The sequence below is a fragment of the Phyllobates terribilis genome, unplaced genomic scaffold (assembly GCF_046119375.1).
Source record: "Phyllobates terribilis strain yellow unplaced genomic scaffold, ASM4611937v1 Scaffold_2__4_contigs__length_985480577, whole genome shotgun sequence".
NCBI lineage: Eukaryota > Metazoa > Chordata > Amphibia > Anura > Dendrobatidae > Phyllobates > Phyllobates terribilis.
Genome location: NW_027362762.1, coordinates 90,505,838 through 90,527,046, shown reverse-complemented (window position 1 = coordinate 90,527,046; position 21,209 = coordinate 90,505,838). Strand labels below are relative to the sequence as shown.

The following is a 21,209-nucleotide window of genomic DNA, read 5'->3' as shown; positions in this document are numbered from 1 at the left end:
TTTAGGCAACTCTTATGTATCTCAACATGAAAGTGGTTGCAGGCACAGAGGTTACTCAGTATGGTCTGAAGGCGCCCATCAGACAGACTGGCTTTCTTACTTATACAGAGCAAGACGACTTCTAAGTGTTTCTTACAAGGTATGCAGAGCTGCAACCGAGGGGCTGTTATTACAAGACACAACAAGGAGGTGCCAGTATGAACAGGTAACCTTTAGGGAAAAGTAACACGACCGTATAACTCAGATGAGGATCGCATCGCAATGCATGGACTGGCCGTCGGCTCTCCTGACCCAAACGTGACAGCATGTATGTCTATGCAGCTGTCATACTCGGGTGGGAAGAGCCGATGGCCAGTCCAAGGATTGCGATGCAATCATTGTCTGACTCTTCCCTCAATGTGATGAGAGGTTACCTTTAATGTGGTGTCGGTGTAATGCAGCAATATATAGGGTCCACAGTGGCAAAAAAAAAACCTGACTGTGTCTCTAAACTCTTAAAAAAGAGGACTTCCTAAATTAAATACATTTTGAAAAATCTGAAAATTGCTTTTCCTACCCAGACAACATCTCAATGGTCTCCTTTTCAGTTTTACTTGCAAAGGGTGAGGGAAAATGTTCAATCTTCTGTTCTGTCTTTTTAATTGTTTTTGAATGCACAGAAACGATAAAATTCGTTTCTATATCTGGTAAGTGGAGATGCTGAGCGTTGCCATATTTCACTTACCTTCTTTTTTGGAGTACGGAATGGCTGCAGGTAGACAAGCATGGGATCTCCGCTGTCCTTATACAACTCCCAAAACTCACAACCGGTTTTTGTGGCCAAAATATTCTTCAAACAAGTAGCTGCAGCTGACCGTACACGGATGCTACACAAAATACAGAAGAACAGCCAAATGGTAAACGGTTTCCTAAATGTGTGGTTTTTACATTGTGTGTTGCCCACCATGACGCATGGAGGGGAAGGTGTGATGCTGTGGGAGCACTTAGCCGGTGACACGGTTGGCGATTTATTCCAAAATCAAGGCACAGTAAAGGTCTGTTTACACAGACAGACCAACATCACAATATGATCGTCGATCGGTAAACTTTTCCCAATTGGTGTTCATTTGAATAGCTCTTTCCACAGGCAGACCAATGAAAACAGTGCGCACTGAGCTATCTATACTAAATGCCATGGTCCTGTTTACACCAGACGGTGCACCGCCGAGAACAATCATTTCATCTGATGAACAAGCGGCAGATGTCATGGCCTTCTCAATCACCTGACCTCAACCCAACTGACCCAACTGAGGTGGTTTGGGATAAGTTGGGCCGCAGAGTTAAGGCAAAGCAGCCAACAAGTGCTAAGCTCCTCTGGGAATTCCTTTAAGACTGTTGGAAGCCATTCCAGGTGACGATCTGATGAAGCTGCTCAAGAGAATGACCAGGGGGGTGTAAAACTGTTGTCAAGAGTAAAAGGGGGGTACTGTGAGGAATCTAAGGTTTAAAACATATTCTAGTTTGTTTCACATGTGTCTATTTACCCCTTGTTCCCTTGAAGTTTTGTTGCTTTCAGTCTTAATCTACTATGTGCTATTCCCCGCAGAGACCAGTGACATCACCTGCGGGCTAGTCCTCCTGCATGCTGGGCATAGCGACACCGCTCTGCTGCCAGCTTATTACTATTCAACTAGTCAGACAGCAGACCGGACGCCGCGCTCATCGCACAGGGCACTGGGGGAGACAATGCACAAAGGAGGAGACACTCGGGTAGAGCGCAGGGACTAGCCCCTGAAACAAGAGTCACTGGTGATGTTTCATTTCAGGGACGGGCTAGGGGCTGTGACAATGACCACAGCCTGTGCCCCCTGCTCTTAAGATGCTTTGTTTGCGTATCCCAGCATGCACTGGTGATGCTCAAATGAATCATCATCAGACAGGAAGTAGAGAAAAAACAAACAAAAGTAGTTAGTGTAATTAGTGATCGTTAGGGGATTTTTAAAGCAAGTATATTAGAAAATAAAATGCATATAGAAACACAGGAGTATAAGCCAAATTATAAACAAAAATATCTTTATTAACATAATTGACAAGGACAAGTAAAAATATAAAAGGAGCATATCAGACAAAAGCAAAGGCACACAGGAAAAAATCTTACCCAAATGATCAACAAAATTGTCAATCAAGAAACCACCTCTCTATGACCATGTAATACAGAAATATGCGTAAATTAATAAGTATTACATGGTCATAGAGAGGTGGTTTCTTGATTGACAATTTTGATGATCATTTGGGTAGATTTTTTCCTGTGTGGCTTTGCTTTTGTCTGATATGTTCCTTTTATATTTTTACTAGTCCTTGTCAATTATGTTAATAAAGATATTTTTGTTTATAATTTGGCTTATACTCCTGCGTTTTTATGTGAATATTGTGCTTGCTAGGGAGAGCCTTTAGCACTAATGGTCAGTTTGATAATTATATTAGAAAATAGCTTAGACTAATGGGACTAAATGGATAGGGAAAAATTATTTGCCTTCGGACCATCCCTTTAAAACTGACTGATCAATGCTTATACTGAGCGAGTTACCTAAATATTCCTGTATAAATGTGTGTTTAATATAGAAGTAACTGCATGGATAGCAATAATCTTATTTATTGCACCACAAAACTGGTAGAGATATAGTATTGGATACCCACCAGTGATCCGTCAGGATGTTATTTATTAGTGTCAGGATAATGAGTACACACTGAAGCTCCTGGTCTTCAAAAAGCCCCCCGGCTCTGCCGTACAGCAGCTCCTTCCTGTGCTGTAGGGCTATGGTGCAAAAGTCTGTAGGTCCCAGCTCTCCGAGGCAGCTCCCGACCGCTTCTGCAGACGACAGTGAGTAAACAGTAGACAGTTACAACGCTATCGATTGTAAGAGTTTACCGCGACCTTATGGAACAGGGACACCGTGTGACTCAATAATCCATAGTCAATAGTTGGGATTAACAGATCTGGAAGGAACTAGTAATGTGAATATGAGCGGATTAACACAAATGATCACATTCTATAATCTTTGTAGCAAAAATAAACTTTTGTTTTTCTTATGCTTATGCAGCGTTTGGTGCTTTATTATACATCTCTGTATTTTTCATGGTATTGGAGTCCTCCACAACTTGCAGGCAATACTTGACCCACTCACGACTCTTGTTTTTAACAAGCAGATCCTTACTACTACATTTGACGTTGGAACGTTTTCAAAGTATCCTCAGGTCCGGATGTTTTAACATTTTAAAGGGATTGTCTATTGGTGCCTGTACTTCTCCAAAGATGATCATGTGCCGGGTGACATGGTGACCGCAGTCGTGTGAAGCCAATGAGGGACCCGGAAACATTGGAACCAAAGTACAAGGGATCAGTAAAGGGAGTATAACTCTTTATTTTTATTGTATATATAACTTTCTAAGGTGTTTTAGGGAATTTTATTTTTATATAGTAATCATGTAATTTTCACACTTCCCTCTAGGTGTAATAGTAATTAGCTCTAATATAATTTGGACCTAAAGGTGGGGAAATGCTGTAACTTATGAAGAAAAATAACTATTCCCAAGAGGACAAAAATGACCAATCTTAGTCCACCCTATAATAAGATTTCACTTTTATTAGTTTCTAATAAAACAATTAATGACGATACTAAATACAATGAAGTTAAAATCTGTTCCTCACTGTCTACCGATAAGTAATTCACACCATCATGGGCTTAAAAGGAATCTGTCACCAGGTTTTTGATACCCAATCTGAGAGCAGCACAATGTAGGGGCAGAGATCCTGATTCCAGCAATGTGTCACTTACTGGGCTGCTTGCTGTAGTTTTGATAACATCACTGTTTTCTCAGCTGATTATCACTAAAAGACTAGTAAAACTATTACTAGGGAGTCCTCACTATTCATGAGCTCTGCATAACTCCCTCCCCCACCACTGATTGGCAGCATTCTGCCTAGGCAGTTTACACAGAAAACTGCCAATCAGTCGTGTGGGCGGAGTTATAGAGGGCTCCGAATTCAGAGCTCTGCTAGATCTGCAGCAGAGAAAACGGTGATTGTATTAAAATGACAGAAATCAGCCCAGTAAGTGACACATGACTGGAATCAGGGTCTGCTCATCATATTACTCTCAGATTACATAGCAAAAAAATGCAGTTGGATTCCCTTTAAACATTTAATGATGGTATATTGTTGACTGGATATATGTATATATCATTTGTTTAAATATCATAGCTATTTATAATGAACAATAGCTGCAGTGTAACTGCAGACACCTGCAGCTCAATATTTATTTTACTTTCTATATAATGGATAGAAAGATGAGATAAACATAACACTGCTAGTTTAAGATATAGATCTAGATCAATTGAAACTAGAGAAACTTATTCTCTGCAACTCGATGTTTATTCTGCCATGTGGTGCACCATACATGAATATTATATTATTGAAGATAACGCCGGTTAGCGGTGAAACATGTTGAGAGGAGCATAAGGTTAAAGAAAACTTGTCAGCCCGATTTTGTAATGTGAAGTAAAGACATGGCTGTAATGGCGCTGTAATGCTGGTTCTTCTTTAATCACCATTTAAACTTTTCTCCCAATTAGATTTTGGTGCACAGAGGACGGACTGAACACGGAGTCTTCTCGTCCCTGTCTGTGATTCCCCGGCCCCTCCGCCTGCCTCTGCTCTGTGATTCCCGGCCCCTCCGCCTGCCTCTGGTCTGTGATTCCCCGGCCCCTCCGCCCGCCTCTGGTCTGTGGTTCCCCGGCCCCTCCGCCTGCCTCTGGTCTGTGATTCCCCGGCCCCACCGCCTGCCTCTGGTCTGTGATTCCCCGGCCCCTCTGGTCTGTGATTCCCCGGCCCCACCGCCTGCCTCTGGTCTGTGATTCCCCGGCCCCTCCGCCTGCCTCTGGTCTGTGATTCCCCGACCCCTCCGCCTGCCTCTGGTCTGTGATTCCCCGGCCCCTCCGCCTGCCTCTGGTCTGTGATTCCCCGGCCCCTCCGCCTGCCTCTGGTCTGTGATTCCCCGGCCCCTCCGCCTGCCTCTGGTCTGTGATTCCCCGGCCCCTCCGCCTGCCTCTGGTCTGTGATTCCCCGGCCCCTCCGCCTGCCTCTTATCTGTGATTCCCCGGCCCCTCCGCCTGCCTCTGGTCTGTGATTCCCCGGCCCCTCCGCCTGCCTCTGCTCTGTGATTCCCCGGCCCCTCCGCCTGCCCCTGGTCTGTGATTACCCGGCCCCTCCGCCTGCCTCTGCTCTGTGATTCCCCGGCCCCTCCGCCTGCCTCTAGTCTGTGATTCCCCGGCCCCTCCGCCTGCCCTCTGGTCTGTGAATGACCGGCCTCCTCTGTTTGAAATCTCAGCAGTGATCTGTCATTCCAAGACCAGAGGGAGGCGGAGGGGCCGGGGAACCACAGACCAGAGGCAGGCGGAGGGGCCGGGGAACCACAGACCAGAGGCGGGCGGAGGGGTCGGGGAATCACAGAACAGAGGCAGGCGGAGGGGCCGGGGAACCACAGACCAGAGGCAGGCGGAGGGGCCGGGGAATCACAGACCAGAGGCGGGCGGAGGGGCCGGGGAACCACAGACCAGAGGCGGGCGGAGGGGCCGGGGAACCACAGACCAGAGGCGGGCAGAGGGGCCGGGGAACCACAGACCAGTGGCGGGCGGAGGGGCCGGGGAACCACAGACCAGAGGCAGGCGGAGGGGCCGGGGAATCACAGACCAGAGGCAGGCGGAGGGGCCGGGGAATCACAGACCAGAGGCAGGCGGAGGGGCCGGGGAATCACAGACCAGAGGCAGGCGGAGGGGTCGGGGAATCACAGACCAGAGGCAGGCGGAGGGGCCGGGGAATCACAGACCAGGGGCAGGCGGAGGGGCCGGGGAATCACAGAGCAGAGGCAGGCGGAGGGGCCAGGGAATCACAGACCAGAGGCAGGCGGAGGGGCCGGGGAATCACAGACCAGAGGCAGGCGGAGGGGCCGGGGAATCACAGACCAGAGGCAGGCGGAAGGGCCGGGGAATAACAGACCAGAGGCAGGCGGAGGGGCCAGGGAATCACAGACCAGAGGCAGGCGGAGGGGCCGGGGAATCACAGACCAGAGGCAGGCGGAGGGGCCGGGGAATCACAGACCAGAGGCAGGCGGAAGGGCCGGGGAATAACAGACCAGAGGCAGGCGGAGGGGCCGGGGAATCACAGACCAGAGGCAGGCGGAGGGGCCGGGGAATCACAGACCAGAGGCAGGCGGAGGGGCCGGGGAATCACAGACCAGAGGCAGGCGGAGGGGCCGGGGAATCACAGACCAGAGGCAGGCGGAGGGGCCGGGGAATCACAGACCAGAGGCAGGCGGAGGGGTCGGGGAATCACAGACCAGAGGCAGGCGGAGGGGTCGGGGAATCACAGACCAGAGGCAGGCGGAGTGGTTGGGGAATCACAGACCAGAGGCAGGCGGAGGGGCAGGGAAATCACAGACCAGAGGCAGGCGGAGGTGCCGGGAAATCACAGACCAGAGGCAGGCGGAGGGGTCGGGGTATCACAGACCAGAGGCAGGCGGAGGGGCCGGGGAATCACAGAGCAGAGGCAGGCGGAGGGGCCGGGGAATCACAGACCAGGGACAGGCGGAGGGGCCGGGGAATCACAGAGCAGAGGCAGGCGGAGGGGCCAGGGAATCACAGACCAGAGGCAGGCGGAGGGGCCGGGGAATCACAGACCAGAGGCAGGCGGAGGGGCCGGGGAATCACAGACCAGGGGCAGGCGGAGGGGCCGGGGAATCACAGAGCAGATGCAGGCGGAGGGGCCAGGGAATCACAGACCAGAGGCAGGCGGAGGGGCCGGGGAATCACAGATTAGAGGCAGGCGGAGGGGCCGGGGAATCACAGATCAGAGGCAGGCGGAGGGCCGGGGAATCACAGAGCAGAGGCAGGCGGAGGGGCCGGGGAATCACAGACCAGAGGCAGGCGGAGGGGCCAGGGAATCACAGATCAGAGGCAGGCAGAGGGCAGGGGAATCACAGAGCAGAGGCAGGCGGAGGGGCCGGGGAATCACAGACCAGAGGCAGGCAGAGGGGCCAGGGAATCACAGACCAGAGGCAGGCGGAGGGGCCGGGGAATCACAGATCAGAGGCAGGTGGAGGGGCCGGGGAATCACAGATCAGAGGCAGGCGGAGGGCCGGGGAATCACAGAGCAGAGGCAGGCGGAGGGGCCGGGGAATCACAGACCAGAGGCAGGCGGAGGGGCCAGGGAATCACAGACCAGAGGCAGGCGGAGGGCCGGGGAATCACAGAGCAGAGGCAGGCGGAGGGGCCGGGGATTCACAGATAAGAGGCAGGCGAAGGGCCGGGGAATCACAGAGCAGAGGCAGGCGGAGGGGTCGGGGAATCACAGATAAGAGGCAGGCGGAGGGCCGGGGAATCACAGAGCAGAGGCAGGCGGAGGGGCCAGGGAATCGCAGACCAGAGGCAAGCGGAGGGGCCGGGGAATCACAGACCAGAGGCAGGCGGTGGGGCCTGGGAATCACAGATAAGAGGCAGGCGGAGGGCCGGGGAATCACAGAGCAGAGGCAGGCGGAGGGGCCGGGGAATCACAGATAAGACGCAGGCAGAGGGCCGCGGAATCACAGAGCAGAGGCGGGCGGAGGGGTCGGGGAATCACAGAGCAGAGGCAATCGGAGGGGCCGGGGAATCACAGATAAGAGGCAGGCGGAGGGCCAGGGAATCACAGAGCAGAGGCAGGCGGAGGGGCCGGGGAATCACAAACTAGAGGCAGGCGGAGGGGTCGGGGAATCACAGACCAGAGGCAGGCGGAGGGTCCGGGGAATCACAGACCAGAGGCAGGCGGAGGGGCCGGGGAATCACAGAACAGAGGCAGGCGGTGGGGCAGGGGAATCACAGACCAGAGGCAGGCGGAGGGGCCGGGGAATCACAGAACAGAGGCAGGCGGAGGGGCCGGGGAATCACAGAACAGAGGCAGGCGGTGGGGCTGGGGAATCACAGACCAGAGGCAGGCGGAGGGGCCGTGGAATCAAAGAACAGGGCAGGCGGAGGGGCCGGGGAATCACAGACCAGAGGCAGGCGGAGGGGCCGAGGAATCACAGACCAGAGACAGGCGGAGGGGCCGGGGAATCACAGACCAGAGGCAGGCAGAGGGGACGGGAAATCACTCAGCGGATTTCTTCAAAAGGTATCAATGTAATCAGTTTCGTCATTCTAGCCATACCTTTACATTACAAAATCGTGCTGGCAGGTTCTCTTTAAGGCTTTATTAGTGTCTTTCGTGCCAATATCTCAGTGGTGGTATACTGCAGGTCCACCATTCTTAAATAATATAATGTTACATTCGCAATGGAAGCCATGATGCTATGCAGGATGTGTCTCACAATGGATTTGAATACTGTTCATTGACTTATGACAGGCTCAATCAGGGGATATCATACATGCACTAGGAAAAAAACAGAGCTTCTGATGCATATGTGAGCACAGCCTTAAAGAGGACCTGTCAACAGGTAAAAAGTCTCCAGATTCTGCATACATTTTATTCCTGCTCCTCTTCTGAGTATTCAATTTTTTAAGTTTTGTCAGCCATACGGTTCCAGAGGTATGGGCCTTTTTATTAAGTGCTAATTTTTATTATCTTTGCCAAGGGGGGCGTAGCTCATAGGATTTTTTGGGACATGCATAATTACCCTGTGAGCAATGCCTTTATGGTAAAGACCATGAAAAATTAGAACTAAATAAAAAGGCTTATATCTCAGGAACCATTTAGTGGATTAAAAAAAATAATAATAATAATATGTATATAAAATAAGAGAAAAATAGGATGTTTAGGATTCCTGTATCACAATGATGCTTTTTATGTCAGGCTTCCCAGGTGACAATGTAATGAGCGTTTTTATCACTCACCTAATACATCTCTCCCATTGTCCAGATCAGCTGCATTCTTGCTCAACTCTAAAAGACTCATCACCATTTTTGGAATGACGCTGTTCTGAGGATTTCCTAAGTGGAGAGAAAATTCCCCATTACAGAACGAGGTTCAGCGTCTTACATGGTCCTCTAGACAAACTGCAGACAGAATACCTTGGAAGTCGCGCACAATATCTTTCATTTCATCCTTGTGCTGATGTAACTTTTTCCTCAAATCATTTATTCCTTCCAGTCTTGTTAATGGAAGAGAATCGCAGTCACTTACAGACAGAAAATGATTTACTTCCTATAAAGAAAAAAAAAAGGGCAAAGCTGGAGAAAGTCTAAAATTTCAAGATATATTTTGACCAAACGTGAAAGGAATTGCATCTTTCATTTAGGCGGAATTCAGACAATCATGTCCGTGTGTCATCTGCAGGTTTCTTTTTGACATCTGTTTTTTACATCCACAATTAAAAAAACAATAACAAACGACGTAATATAGTTTCTTATTTAATCTTTGCAATGGATCCATTGACAGTCGATGCCATAAGGATGGTGTCAGTATGGCATCCATTTTTTCTGCACCCATGGAGATCTATGGGCGAGTCGCATCCAAAAAACACTGTACTCCATTTTTTTTCATAAGGGCAGAAAAGTGCTCATCTAAATCAGACCATTAACTTATATTGGTCCAAGTCCTATCTGTTCTGCGTACAGACAAAGACAAAATACGCTCGACTGGACACGGCCTTAGGCCAGTGAAGCCGCCTCCACAATTAGCTTTTGCACCAGCTCCTGACAATACCCTGTTATCACTACCATTTTACCAGCAGCTCTAAGCTACAAAAGATGAGGGTCTCAAGTTAGACATTACCATTGCCCACACGGTCCTATAGTGATGACGTCCCATCCATCATTCACGTAAATTGATGTTTGCATGTACAGTACATGACATTGGTGGCTTGTGAACGGCTGCAGAAGTCAGATGAATGAAGGACGGGATGTCATCATTGCCAGACTGGTGGGGACCACCGGAGCGGCATGGATTCATATAGGACAAGGACTACATGTGAATGGGATTGAATTTCCAGTGGGGTTCTTTCTATTCTCGTTATTCTGGTTTTCCATTCCCTTCAGCCAGATTTGTATACGTTGCAATGAGCAGAATGTCAGTAGAGCCTCCCTTAAATGTTCCTTGTTACATTGGTAAAGATACCTCTATTAGCGAGAAAGCTCCTTTGCTGTATTTGATTTTCTGGTGGGTCTGCCGCAGGTTCTTGAACAGTTGGTGGTCAGGGAAAGGATCCAGAAGTCTAATTGTGTGGTACAGATTTTCATTATCTTGGCTTTCAATTACCAAAAAGGTCAGTAAGTCGCACACCTGTAGGATAGACATGAGAAAAAGAAACTGCACCAATCTATCCTTCAAAAACGAAACATGAAAAGAAATGTGCAAAGTCATTAGATTCATGCTGCCAGAACCATGGTGGTGGGGCGTTACAGAAACACTGGCTGGGATATAGAGAGACCTGACTAGAGACTGTTCAGCAGCTTTTCCCCGTTCCACTTGATTGACAGGTCTCTAAAATGTGGGTACATAGGGAAAGACTTATCAATTTACTGGAGCAGGGGAGGGAGAGAAGCTGGCTGGGGACATCATCGGACTAGTCAGATCTCGCTCTATAATCATATTTTCATACTATGCATACATGCCGCCCCGTCCCGACTCACGCAGCCCCGTCCGACTCACGCAGCCCCGTCCGACTCACGCAGCCCCGTCCGACTCACGCAGCCCCGTCCGACTCACGCAGCCCCGTGGAGGAGAATATACAGCATTAATGAGCAGTGAATATATGAACACAATACTAAGGTGAAATAAACACGTACTAGAAAGCAACACAGTCCCCCGATTCATCAAACAGTTTTCTCCAGGATTCTGGTGTAAAACTGAAATGTTGCTAAATATTTGCACAACTCATACTTGAGCAAAAATTCTGCATTTTTACACCAGATCCAGCCTGCACCACCAACTTTTTGAAAAGAGTAAGGAGATTGGCGGGGGGGTGTGGTCAAGCACGACTGAAAAATTCATCATTATTTACGCCACAAAAGCCCCTGATTTCTTTATGTTTCTGCATGGCAGCTGCAAGATATCATATATTCATTAAAAGGTGCGTGCCTGTTAATGAATTCGGTGCATTTTACTTTAACGCACACTTATTAAGACTGACATGCAAAATGTCAGCCATGATTAATCGGGGTTACAATCTATTTGTGTCTCTGTCTCTTGCTCTGCTTCCCCATTCCCAGACCTCAATAGACAGCTGTAATGTGATCCATCAGTAAACCAGGTTCTGACCAAGATGGATTTTAGAAAATAGCTGTAATCTAATCCCTCAGTAAACCAGGTTTTGACCAAAATGGATTTTAGACAATAGACAGCTGTAATCTGATCTCTCAGTAAGCCAAGTTCTGACCAAGATGCCGATTTTTCACAGTGAATGATGAGTTCAGAAGACATGGGATAGAAGAAGTGGCTGATACGTCGTGAAAAAAGCAGATCTTTCTGATAAGATATATTACAAAGCTTCTTATATTCGTCTGTACTATGGATTTGTTCAAAGTTTGGTGAAATGACACTGATCAATTAAGCGACGTCATATTCTAGCAATATGTCATCACTTACTAAATATGGGAAAAGGCTAGCTATAACGCAAATGCACCATTGGGATTTATGTAACAGAGTTTACCTGTTGTTGGATTTCAGTCTGACAGTTCGCCAAAGGGATGAGACTTCCCACAATGACGTGCAGGTGGCTTTCAAGTGCGTCCTTGCAGTAAGTGACTGCTGCTCTGCACACCCGATGTAAGAGATCAAGACACAGCATAGTACTGCGAGTGCAAAGGTCATTTGTAGGGCAAACCACTCTAAAAATGAAAGGATACTTAAATATAACTCAATATTTTAAATTTCCCTATGAGAAACCAGATAGATTTCTTGCTATAATAAATATGTATTTAGGACCCACGAGGGAACCTGTTTCTTCTCCCGACAGGTCGGTCTAAGAAAATGGATTTTTTTTCATATGAAATTTTTTTTTTAAATGTACCTGTTATTAATGTGGTGGATCAAGGTGTAAATGACATCTCTGAGGACAAAGGCCCACGCTCCTCCCAAACCATCTTTAATTTCTTCCAACAGCAGATCAACAAACAGATGATAAATGATGAGAATACGGTGCTTTTTGTGGATATTGTTGCTTTCCGCAGCCTGTTTGCATATGGACAGCAAAATCTTTTGGAAAGCATCCTAAAAAAAACAAAAAAAAGATATTAAGATCCTCATCAGCAACACTGACACTTTTTTCTTAACCCCTTCGCAACCCTGAGATTTTCCGTTCTTTGCATTTTCATTTTTTGCTCCCCTTGTTCCCAGAGCCATAGCGTTTTTATTTTTTGGTCAATATGGCCATGTGAGGGCTTATTTTTTGCGGGACGAGTTGTACTTTTCAACGCCATTACTAGTTTTACCATATCGTGTACGGGAAAACGGGAAAAAAATTCCAAGTACGGTGAAATTGCAAAAAAAGTGCAATACCACAGATGTTTTTTTTTTTTTTTTATCACGTTCACTGAATGCTAAAACTGACCTGCCATTATTATTCTCCAGGTCATTACGAGTTCGTAGACACCAAACATGTATAGGTTCTTTTTTATTTAAGTGGTGAAAAAAAATTCCAAAATTTGCTAAAAAAAAAAAAAAATATGCCACCATTTTCCAAGACCTGTAGCGTCTCCATTTTTCGGGATCTGGGGCCGGGTGAGGGCTTATTTTTTGCGCACCGAGCTGAAGTTTTTATTGATACCATTTTGGGGTAGATACGATGTTTTGATCGCCCGTTATTGCATTTTATTGCAATGTTGCGGCGACCAAAAAAACTTAATTCTGGCGTTTAGAATTTTTTTCTCATTACGCCGATTGGATTAATTCTTTTTTATACTGATAGATCGGGCGATTCTGAACGTGGCGATACCAAATATGTGTATGTGGGTTTTTTTTTTATTATTTTATTTTGAATGGGGATAAGGGGGGTGATTTAAACTTATTTTTTAAATTTTTTTAAAAACTTTTTTTTCACTTTTTGCTTGCTTCTATAGTCTCCATAGGAGACTAGAAGCAGCACTTGTCTGATCAGCTCTGCTACATAGAGGTGATCAGCAGATCACCTCTATGTAGCAGAAATGCTCCTGTGCTATGAGCGCCGACCACTAGGTGGCGCTCATAGCGATCAGCTCATGACAACCACAGGAGTCTGCTGCAGAACCATGGTTGTCATGCCCACGCATTGGTGACCCGCGATCACTTGAGAGGGTCACCGATGGGCTGGGTAAGTGACGTGCTTCCGACGCGGCGATGTTAAATACCGCTGTCAGAGATTGACAGCGGCATTTAACATGTTAACAGCCGCAGGTGGATCGAGATTCCACCCGCGGATGTTGCGGGCACATGTCAGCTTTAAGAATCAGCTGACATGTGCCCGGTTCAGTGCGGGCTCAGCGCCGGAGCCCTCACTGAACCGGGGGTTACAGCCTGTGCATACAAATACGGCACAGACTGTAAAGTGGTTAATATTCGTATATCCTGTTTGGTGGTCACAGGTGTACTACTGGGGTACTGGCACCCGACATGTCTGGCCACATACCAGGAAAGTACTGGCACCCGAGATGTCCGGCCACATACCAGGAAAGTACTGTCACCCAAAATGTCCGGCCACATACCAGGAAACTACTGGCACCCGAGATGTCCGGCCACATACCAGGAAAGTACTGGCACTCGAGGTGTCTGGCCACATACCAGGAAAGTACTGGCACCCGAGATGTCTGGCCACATACCAAGAATGTACTGGCACCCGAGATGTTCGGCCACATACCAGGAAAGTACTGGCACCCGAGATGTCCAGCAACATACCAGAAAAGTACTGGCACCCGAGATGTCCGGCCACATACCAAGAATGTACTGGCACCAGAGATGTCCGGCAACATACCAGGAAAGTACTGGCACCCGAAATGTCCGGCAACATACCAGGAAAGTACTGGCACCCGAGATGTCCGGCCACATACCAGGAAAGTACTGTCACCCAAAATGTCCGGCCACATACCAGGAAACTACTGGCACCCGAGATGTCCGGCCACATACCAGGAAAGTACTGGCACTCGAGGTGTCTGGCCACATACCAGGAAAGTACTGGCACCCGAGATGTCTGGCCACATACCAAGAATGTACTGGCACCCGAGATGTTCGGCCACATACCAGGAAAGTACTGGCACCCGAGATGTCCAGCAACATACCAGGAAAGTACTGGCACCCGAGATGTCCGGCCACATACCAAGAATGTACTGGCACCAGAGATGTCCGGCAACATACCAGGAAAGTACTGGCACCCGAAATGTCCGGCAACATACCAGGAAAGTACTGGCACCCGAAATGTCCGGCCACATACCAGGAAAGTACTGGCACCCGAGATGTCCAGCAACATACCAGAAAAGTACTGGTACCCGAGATGTCCGGCCACATACCAAGAATGTACTGGCACCAGAGATGTCCGGCAACATACCAGAAAAGTACTGGCACCCGATATGTCCGGCAACATACCAGGAAAGTACTGACACCCGAGATGTCCGGCCACATACCAGGAAAGTACTGGCACCCGAGATGTCCGGCAACATACCAAGAATGTACTGGCACCCGAGATGTCCGGCAACATACCAGAAAAGTACTGGCACCCGAGATGTCCGGCCACAAACCAGGAAATTACTGTCACCCCGAGATGTCCGGCCACATACCAGGAAAGTACTGGCACCCGAGATGTCTGGCCACATACCAGGAAAGTACTGGCACCCGAGGTGTCCGGCCACATACCAGGAAATTACTGTCACCCCGAGATGTCCGGCCACATACCAGGAAACTACTGGCACCCGAGATGTCCGGCCACATACCAGGAAAGTACTGGCACTCGAGGTGTCTGGCCACATACCAGGAAAGTACTGGCACCCGAGATGTCCGGCCACATACCAGGAAAGTACTGGCACCCGAGATGTCCGGCCACATACCAAGAATGTACTGGCACCCGAGATGTCCGGCCACATACCAGGAAAGTACTGGCACCTGAGATGTCCGGCCACATACCAGGAAAGTACTGGCACCCGAGATGTCCGGCCACATACCAGGAAAGTACTGGCACCCCAGATGTCCGGCCACATACCAGGAAAGTATTGGCACCCGAAATGTCTGGCAACATACCAGGAAAGTACTGACACCCGAGATGTCTGGCCACATACCAGGAAAGTACTGGCACCCAAGATGTCCGGCAACATACCAAGAATGTACTGGCACCAGCAACATACCAGAAAAGTACTGGCACCCGAGATGTCCGGCCACAAACCAGGAAATTACTGTCACCCCGAGATGTCAGGCCACATACCAGGAAAGTACTGGCACCCAAGATGTCCGGCCACATACCAGGAAAGTACTGGCACCCGAGGTGTCTGGCCACATACCAGGAAAGTACTGGCACCTGAGATGTCCGGCCACATACCAGGAAAGTACTGGCACCCCAGATGTCTGGCCACATACCAGGAAAGTACTGCCTGACTCTCTTGAGCTGATACTTTGCCTTGGCTGCCAGATGAGAAAGTAGTAGAAGGTGCATAGTGACAGTTTCTACATGCTATCAATGCCGGCGGCTATGTGGTCATTTGTTTTATGTGAATGTGGAGGGGTGGAGGGATTTTTTTCTCATTTTTTTTTATCATCAACAAGGTTTTAGGGATTTTCTTTTCACATTGAACAAAGTCATTGAGCTCTAATATCTAGTTTTACGTTAAGTACTCACTGGCGTTTTTGAGAGAATGGATATAAGACTTTTTTGTTTGCTTTTGTGACAACTGCTGATATAATTCAATGTCGCTTTAATCACAGAGGAAGTAAAGTATGGGGGATTGGGAGCCGGATCCAGTTCCCTAGAAATAAAAAAAGAGAAAGATGTAAAAGTTTGTTTAAAATTGTGAAATGTTTTACACAAATAATAAAGGGTTAGCAAAACAGAAACTTTAATATTAAAAAGACTCAAAACCTGTAAACATTTAAAAGGGGTTGGTTGCCCACTTCTGGGGACTTTTTTTTATACATGTATACATACTTAAATGCATGTATTTTCAATTAAAAAATATTCTATGCAATTGGATTTCATTACAAAATTTTTCATTACAAAAGTTTTATTTTTCTTTTACAGGCTCATTGTTTCCCTGCACATTCAACCGTGATGTGGTCTGTGGCCATAAAACAGTTAAACTTTCCTGTTAGTTTGTCAAAAGCAAAAGGACGTATCACTCGAGGACGGTGGTGTAAGAATGGGTGGTAAAGCTACTAATCTTGTATATAAAAAAAAAAAAAAATAGATATAAATAGCGACACAAATTATTTCACTGTAATATTTTTTGTGTACGTTTATTTCTTTTAAGGAGTGAAACAAACTAAATTTTTGTATCGCCATAACAGTACTGACCATAGAACGAAAGGTAAAATCATTTTCACCATAAAGTGAAAGTCTTAAAACCAAAGCGCATGTTCCTGTGCACAACCTAAAATGATCAGCAATGATGCAATGACATTGAATTGTAAAGCGATGAGGAATATGTTGGCGCTATATAAATAAAAATTATTATTATTATCACCCAATGACATGACAATAGATCCCATCTACCTTGTGTACTGAAGGAAGTCTCTCTTGCTTGTTTCTCCATCGCTTGGTGACTCGTGCAGAGTCATCAGTAACTCCACCACAACTTCGGGTAGTTTCCGCTGAAATACGTCGTCTATTTGCTGCAAACAGTTTTGAGCAGATTTCATTATGAGACAGTTTTACATTTGTTTCTATCTAACATACAGAATGGGACAGGCACAAAATACCCAGCAAACTGTTTTCTGGTAGGTATTAAATAGACGTAATATCCCCTGACCCTTTAAATGCATGCATTGTCGTCTAAAAATCAGGTTTGCAATTTTGCACAATTAAAAATTTGCCTTCTATAGCTTCTGTGCTGCACTGTCAATTGTTGGCAGCATAAAGGGTTAACTGAGACACTTTCAGTGAGCGCCTAATAACAGGTGAGTTGGTAACTCTTCTCTTCCTTCCTCTGAGCTTCTCTCAACTGATTTATGACACATGAAAGATCGGCTGATATCTGTGGTGATAAAGGAGCTCAGAAGACAAAAGAGAAGAGCTCCCCGACAGAACCTCAGTTAACTCATTCTGCAGCTAGCAATGAACAGTATATCGTAGAGACTGTAGAAGGCAAATGGTGCAAAACTGTTAATGAGACCCAACTGCAAAAAAAATATTATTTATTGTAAGGTAAAAAAAAATTGCTCCGAAAGGTGTCCATATCCTTTAAAGCAAGCAAAGAAATACCTTTGTTCCTAAGCAGCTGTCGTCTCGTAGCAAATCGTAGACTTTTGATGCAACTTCCCTATTTGTCTTCTCAGAGTCACTTTTACATTCCGATGCAAAATATGGCAAAATATTCACTAAAATTCTAGGGAAACAGTCGGCAAGCAGGACCTTACAGTCCTCCTCAATACACTGAGCCATAGACCTGATCTCAGCAAACTCACTCCTTATGGCTAGAGATGGAATAAGCACTTTGTAGCAGGACCTGTAGCAAAGAGCAGAAAGGGTAACAAATACAAGTACATACAATGAATAATAGATAGATAGATAGATAGATAGATAGATAGCTAGAGGGATAGCTAGATAGATAGATGGATAGATAGATGGATAGATAGATGGATAGATAGATGGATAGCTAGAGGGATAGCTAGAGGGATAGCTAGAGGGATAGCTAGAGGGATAGATAGAGGGATAGCTAGAGGGATAGCTAGAGGGATAGATAGAGGGATAGATAGAGGGATAGATAGAGGGATAGATAGAGGGATAGATAGAGGGATAGCTAGAGGGATAGATAGAGGGATAGATAGAGGGATAGCTAGAGGGATAGCTAGAGGGATAGCTAGAGGGATAGCTAGAGGGATAGCTAGAGGGATAGCTAGAGGGATAGCTAGAGGGATAGCTAGAGGGATAGCTAGAGGGATAGATAGAGGGATAGATAGAGGGATAGATAGAGGGATAGATAGAGGGATAGATAGAGGGATAGCTAGAGGGATAGATAGAGGGATAGATAGAGGGATAGCTAGAGGCAGGGCCGGCGTCAGCACCCGGCACACCCGGGCAAATGCCGGGGCCCTGAGCAGGCAGAGGGGCCCACTGGCGGTCGCGCACCCCGCTGGGCTATGGGCGGAGGAGAGCGGTGTCAGCGCCCGCCCTTCTCCGCCGCTTGCTCAGGGCCCCGGCAGTTGGATACTTACCTCTCCCCGTGCCTCCGCAACTCAGCTGTCTTCCTGCTCTGCGCTCCCTGTGACGTCTCAGGTCAGAGGGTGCGGTGACGTCTTTATACCGCGCCCTCCCCTGAGCCGTCACAGGGAGCGCTGAGCGGGAAGACGCCGACAACGCTGGAGTTCGGACCCGAGTAGCGGGCAGCGGGCAGCAGGTGAGGAGAAGGGAGGTGAGTATTTGATTTTTTTTTTTTAATGTATGGAGGCATGGGGCATTATAAAGAGAGGGGGGGACATCCTGCATGGGGCATTATAAAGGGGGGGGGGCATCCTGCATGGGGCATTATAAAGAGGGGGGGTGACATCCTGCATGGGGCATTATAAAGAGGGGGGGTGACATCCTGCATGGGGCATTATAAGGTGGGGAACAGCCTGCATGGGGCATTATAAGGGGGGGGGGCAGCCTGTATGGGGCATTATGTGGGGGGTAACAGCCTGCATGGAGCATTATAAGGGGGGGACAGCCTGTATGGGGCATTATGTGGGGGGTAACAGCCTGCATGCAGCATTATATGGGGGCCAGTATCCTGTATGGAGCGTTATAAGGGAACCGGTATCCTGTATGGAGCGTTATAAGGGGACCGGTATCCTGTATGGAGCGTTATATGGGGGCCAGTATCCTGTATGGAGTTTTATAAGGGGACCAGTATCCTGTATGGAGCGTTATATGGGGGCCAGTATCCTGTATGGAGCTTTATAAGGGGACCAGTATCCTGTATGGAGCGTTATATGGGGGCCAGTATTTTGTATGGAGCCTTATATGGAGGCCAGTATTCCGTATGGAGCCTTATATGGGGGCCAGTATTCCGTATGGGGCCTTATATGGGGGCCAGTATTCCGTATGGAGCCTTATATGGGGGCCAGTATTCCGTATGGAGCCTTATATGGGGGCCAGTATTCCGTATGGAGCCTTATATGGGGGCCAGTATTCCGTATGGAGCCTTATATGGGGGCCAGTATTCCGTATGGAGCCTTATATGGGGGCCAGTATTCCATATGGAGCCTTATATGGGGGCCAGTATTCCGTATGGGGCCTTATATGGGGGCCAGTATTCCGTATGGAGCCTTATATGGGGGCCAGTATTCCGTATGGAGCCTTATATTGGGGCCAGTATTCTGTATGGAGCCTTATATGGGGGCCAGTATTCCGCATGGAGCCTTATATGGGGGTCAGTATTCCGCATAAAGCCTTATATTGGTGGCCAGTATTCCATATGGGGCCTTATATGGGGGCCAGTATTCCTTATGGGGCCTTATATGGGGGCCAGTATTCCGTATGGGGCCTTATATGGGGGCCAGTATTCCGTATGAAGCGTTATATGGGGGCCAGTATTCCGTATGAAGCGTTATATGGGGGCCAGTATTCCGTATGGAGCCTTATATGGGGGCCAGTATTCTGTGTGGAGCGATTCACCTGTTTCTGAGCTATTGTGGAATTTACAATAGATATCACTCATGTAATGTAAGAAGTGAAATCTTAGCATTGTACTATATATATATATATTTCTCCGCCGTATCTCTGCATCATGAATCGTGGTATGTGTTAAAGGGGCCCACTGAGACTCTTTCGCCTGGGGCCCAGAAAAACCTGGAGCCGGCCCTGGCTAGAGGGATAGCTAGAGGGATAGCTAGAGGGATAGCTAGAGGGATAGCTAGAGGGATAGCTAGAGGGATAGCTAGAGGGATAGATAGAGAGATAGCTATAGGGATAGATAGAGAGATAGCTATAGGGATAGATAGAGGGATAGCTAGAGGGATAGATAGAGGGATAGATAGAGGGATAGCTAGAGGGATAGATAGAGAGATAGATCGAGAGATAGATAGAGAGATAGATAGAGGGATAGATAGAGGGATAGCTAGAGGGATAGCTAGAGGGATAGATAGAGAGATAGCTATAGGGATAGATAGAGAGATAGCTAGAGGGATAGCTAGAGGGATAGATAGAGAGATAGATAGAGGGATAGCTAGAGGGATAGCTAGAGGGATAGCTAGAGGGATAGCTAGAGGGATAGATAGAGAGATAGCTATAGGGATAGATAGAGGGATAGCTAGAGGGATAGATAGAGGGATAGCTATAGGGATAGATAGACAGATAATGAGATAGATAGAAGGATAAATAGATAGATATGGATAGATAATAGATATGGGATAGATAGATAGATAGATAGATAGATAGATAATACATAGATAGATAGATATTTACTAACCTGTAGAAATCTCTTAGATTTGGGTAATCTAACAAGGTGTAAGGAAAAGTAGACAGGTTGTATTCTGGGATCTTCATTCTCAGCCACTCAAAAACCAAGTAACCTAAGTGTGAGGTCACGAAGTCTTTCATATTTCTGTATCCCAGGGTGGTAGAAACCTTTTCTAAAACCTGAGACCAAATGGAGAAAAGACGCCTAGTCATAAAAGTTACACCCGTACCTTGCACCAAAAATATCACACACCTTTAATGAATTTGTTCCATTTTTGGACTCCTTCCAGCTATGTCTAATTCTCTAAATATTTGCTCTGGTTCGGGACTGTTTCATTGCAATTGTATTATTGATATATAAAAAGTTTATTAAAAGTACAGGTGAAGAGAAAAAAACATATATGTTATTAGAGAATTTAGCATCTTTCTCCAGTTATGGAAAACTTCTTCCTCTCCCTTCTGCCTCCTGAACTTGTCATCCTCTCTGAAATACCAGTTTTAAGAGAACCTGTCATCAGGGTTATGCATATTAAACTACAGGCATAATGGAGCTGTTATACTGATTTAATGTACATATTCTGTGAAGAAATCTGTAGTCTCTTTGTTTTAGAACCATTAGACGTTTTGGTCTCCTTGCATTGGGGTAGGACTGTG

General features: G+C 47.2%; 1 protein-coding gene across 2 annotated transcripts in view; it reads right to left on the bottom strand.

Annotated features, from left to right (window-relative positions):
• ATM (ATM serine/threonine kinase) overlaps nt 1–21,209 on the bottom strand; it is a 147,823-nt gene that overhangs the window by 50,408 nt on the left and 76,206 nt on the right. For both annotated transcript variants that reach the window (XM_073662206.1, XM_073662207.1), the window contains 11 exons: nt 20,566–20,735; nt 17,379–17,622; nt 16,671–16,789; nt 15,801–15,927; nt 12,018–12,217; nt 11,658–11,835; nt 10,124–10,288; nt 9,079–9,211; nt 8,902–8,997; nt 2,677–2,848; nt 725–866 (listed from right to left, as the gene is read on the bottom strand). In XM_073662206.1, the coding sequence (XP_073518307.1) occupies nt 725–866; nt 2,677–2,848; nt 8,902–8,997; nt 9,079–9,211; nt 10,124–10,288; nt 11,658–11,835; nt 12,018–12,217; nt 15,801–15,927; nt 16,671–16,789; nt 17,379–17,622; nt 20,566–20,735 (1,746 nt within the window). The remainder of the gene's footprint in view (nt 1–724; nt 867–2,676; nt 2,849–8,901; nt 8,998–9,078; nt 9,212–10,123; nt 10,289–11,657; nt 11,836–12,017; nt 12,218–15,800; nt 15,928–16,670; nt 16,790–17,378; nt 17,623–20,565; nt 20,736–21,209) is intronic.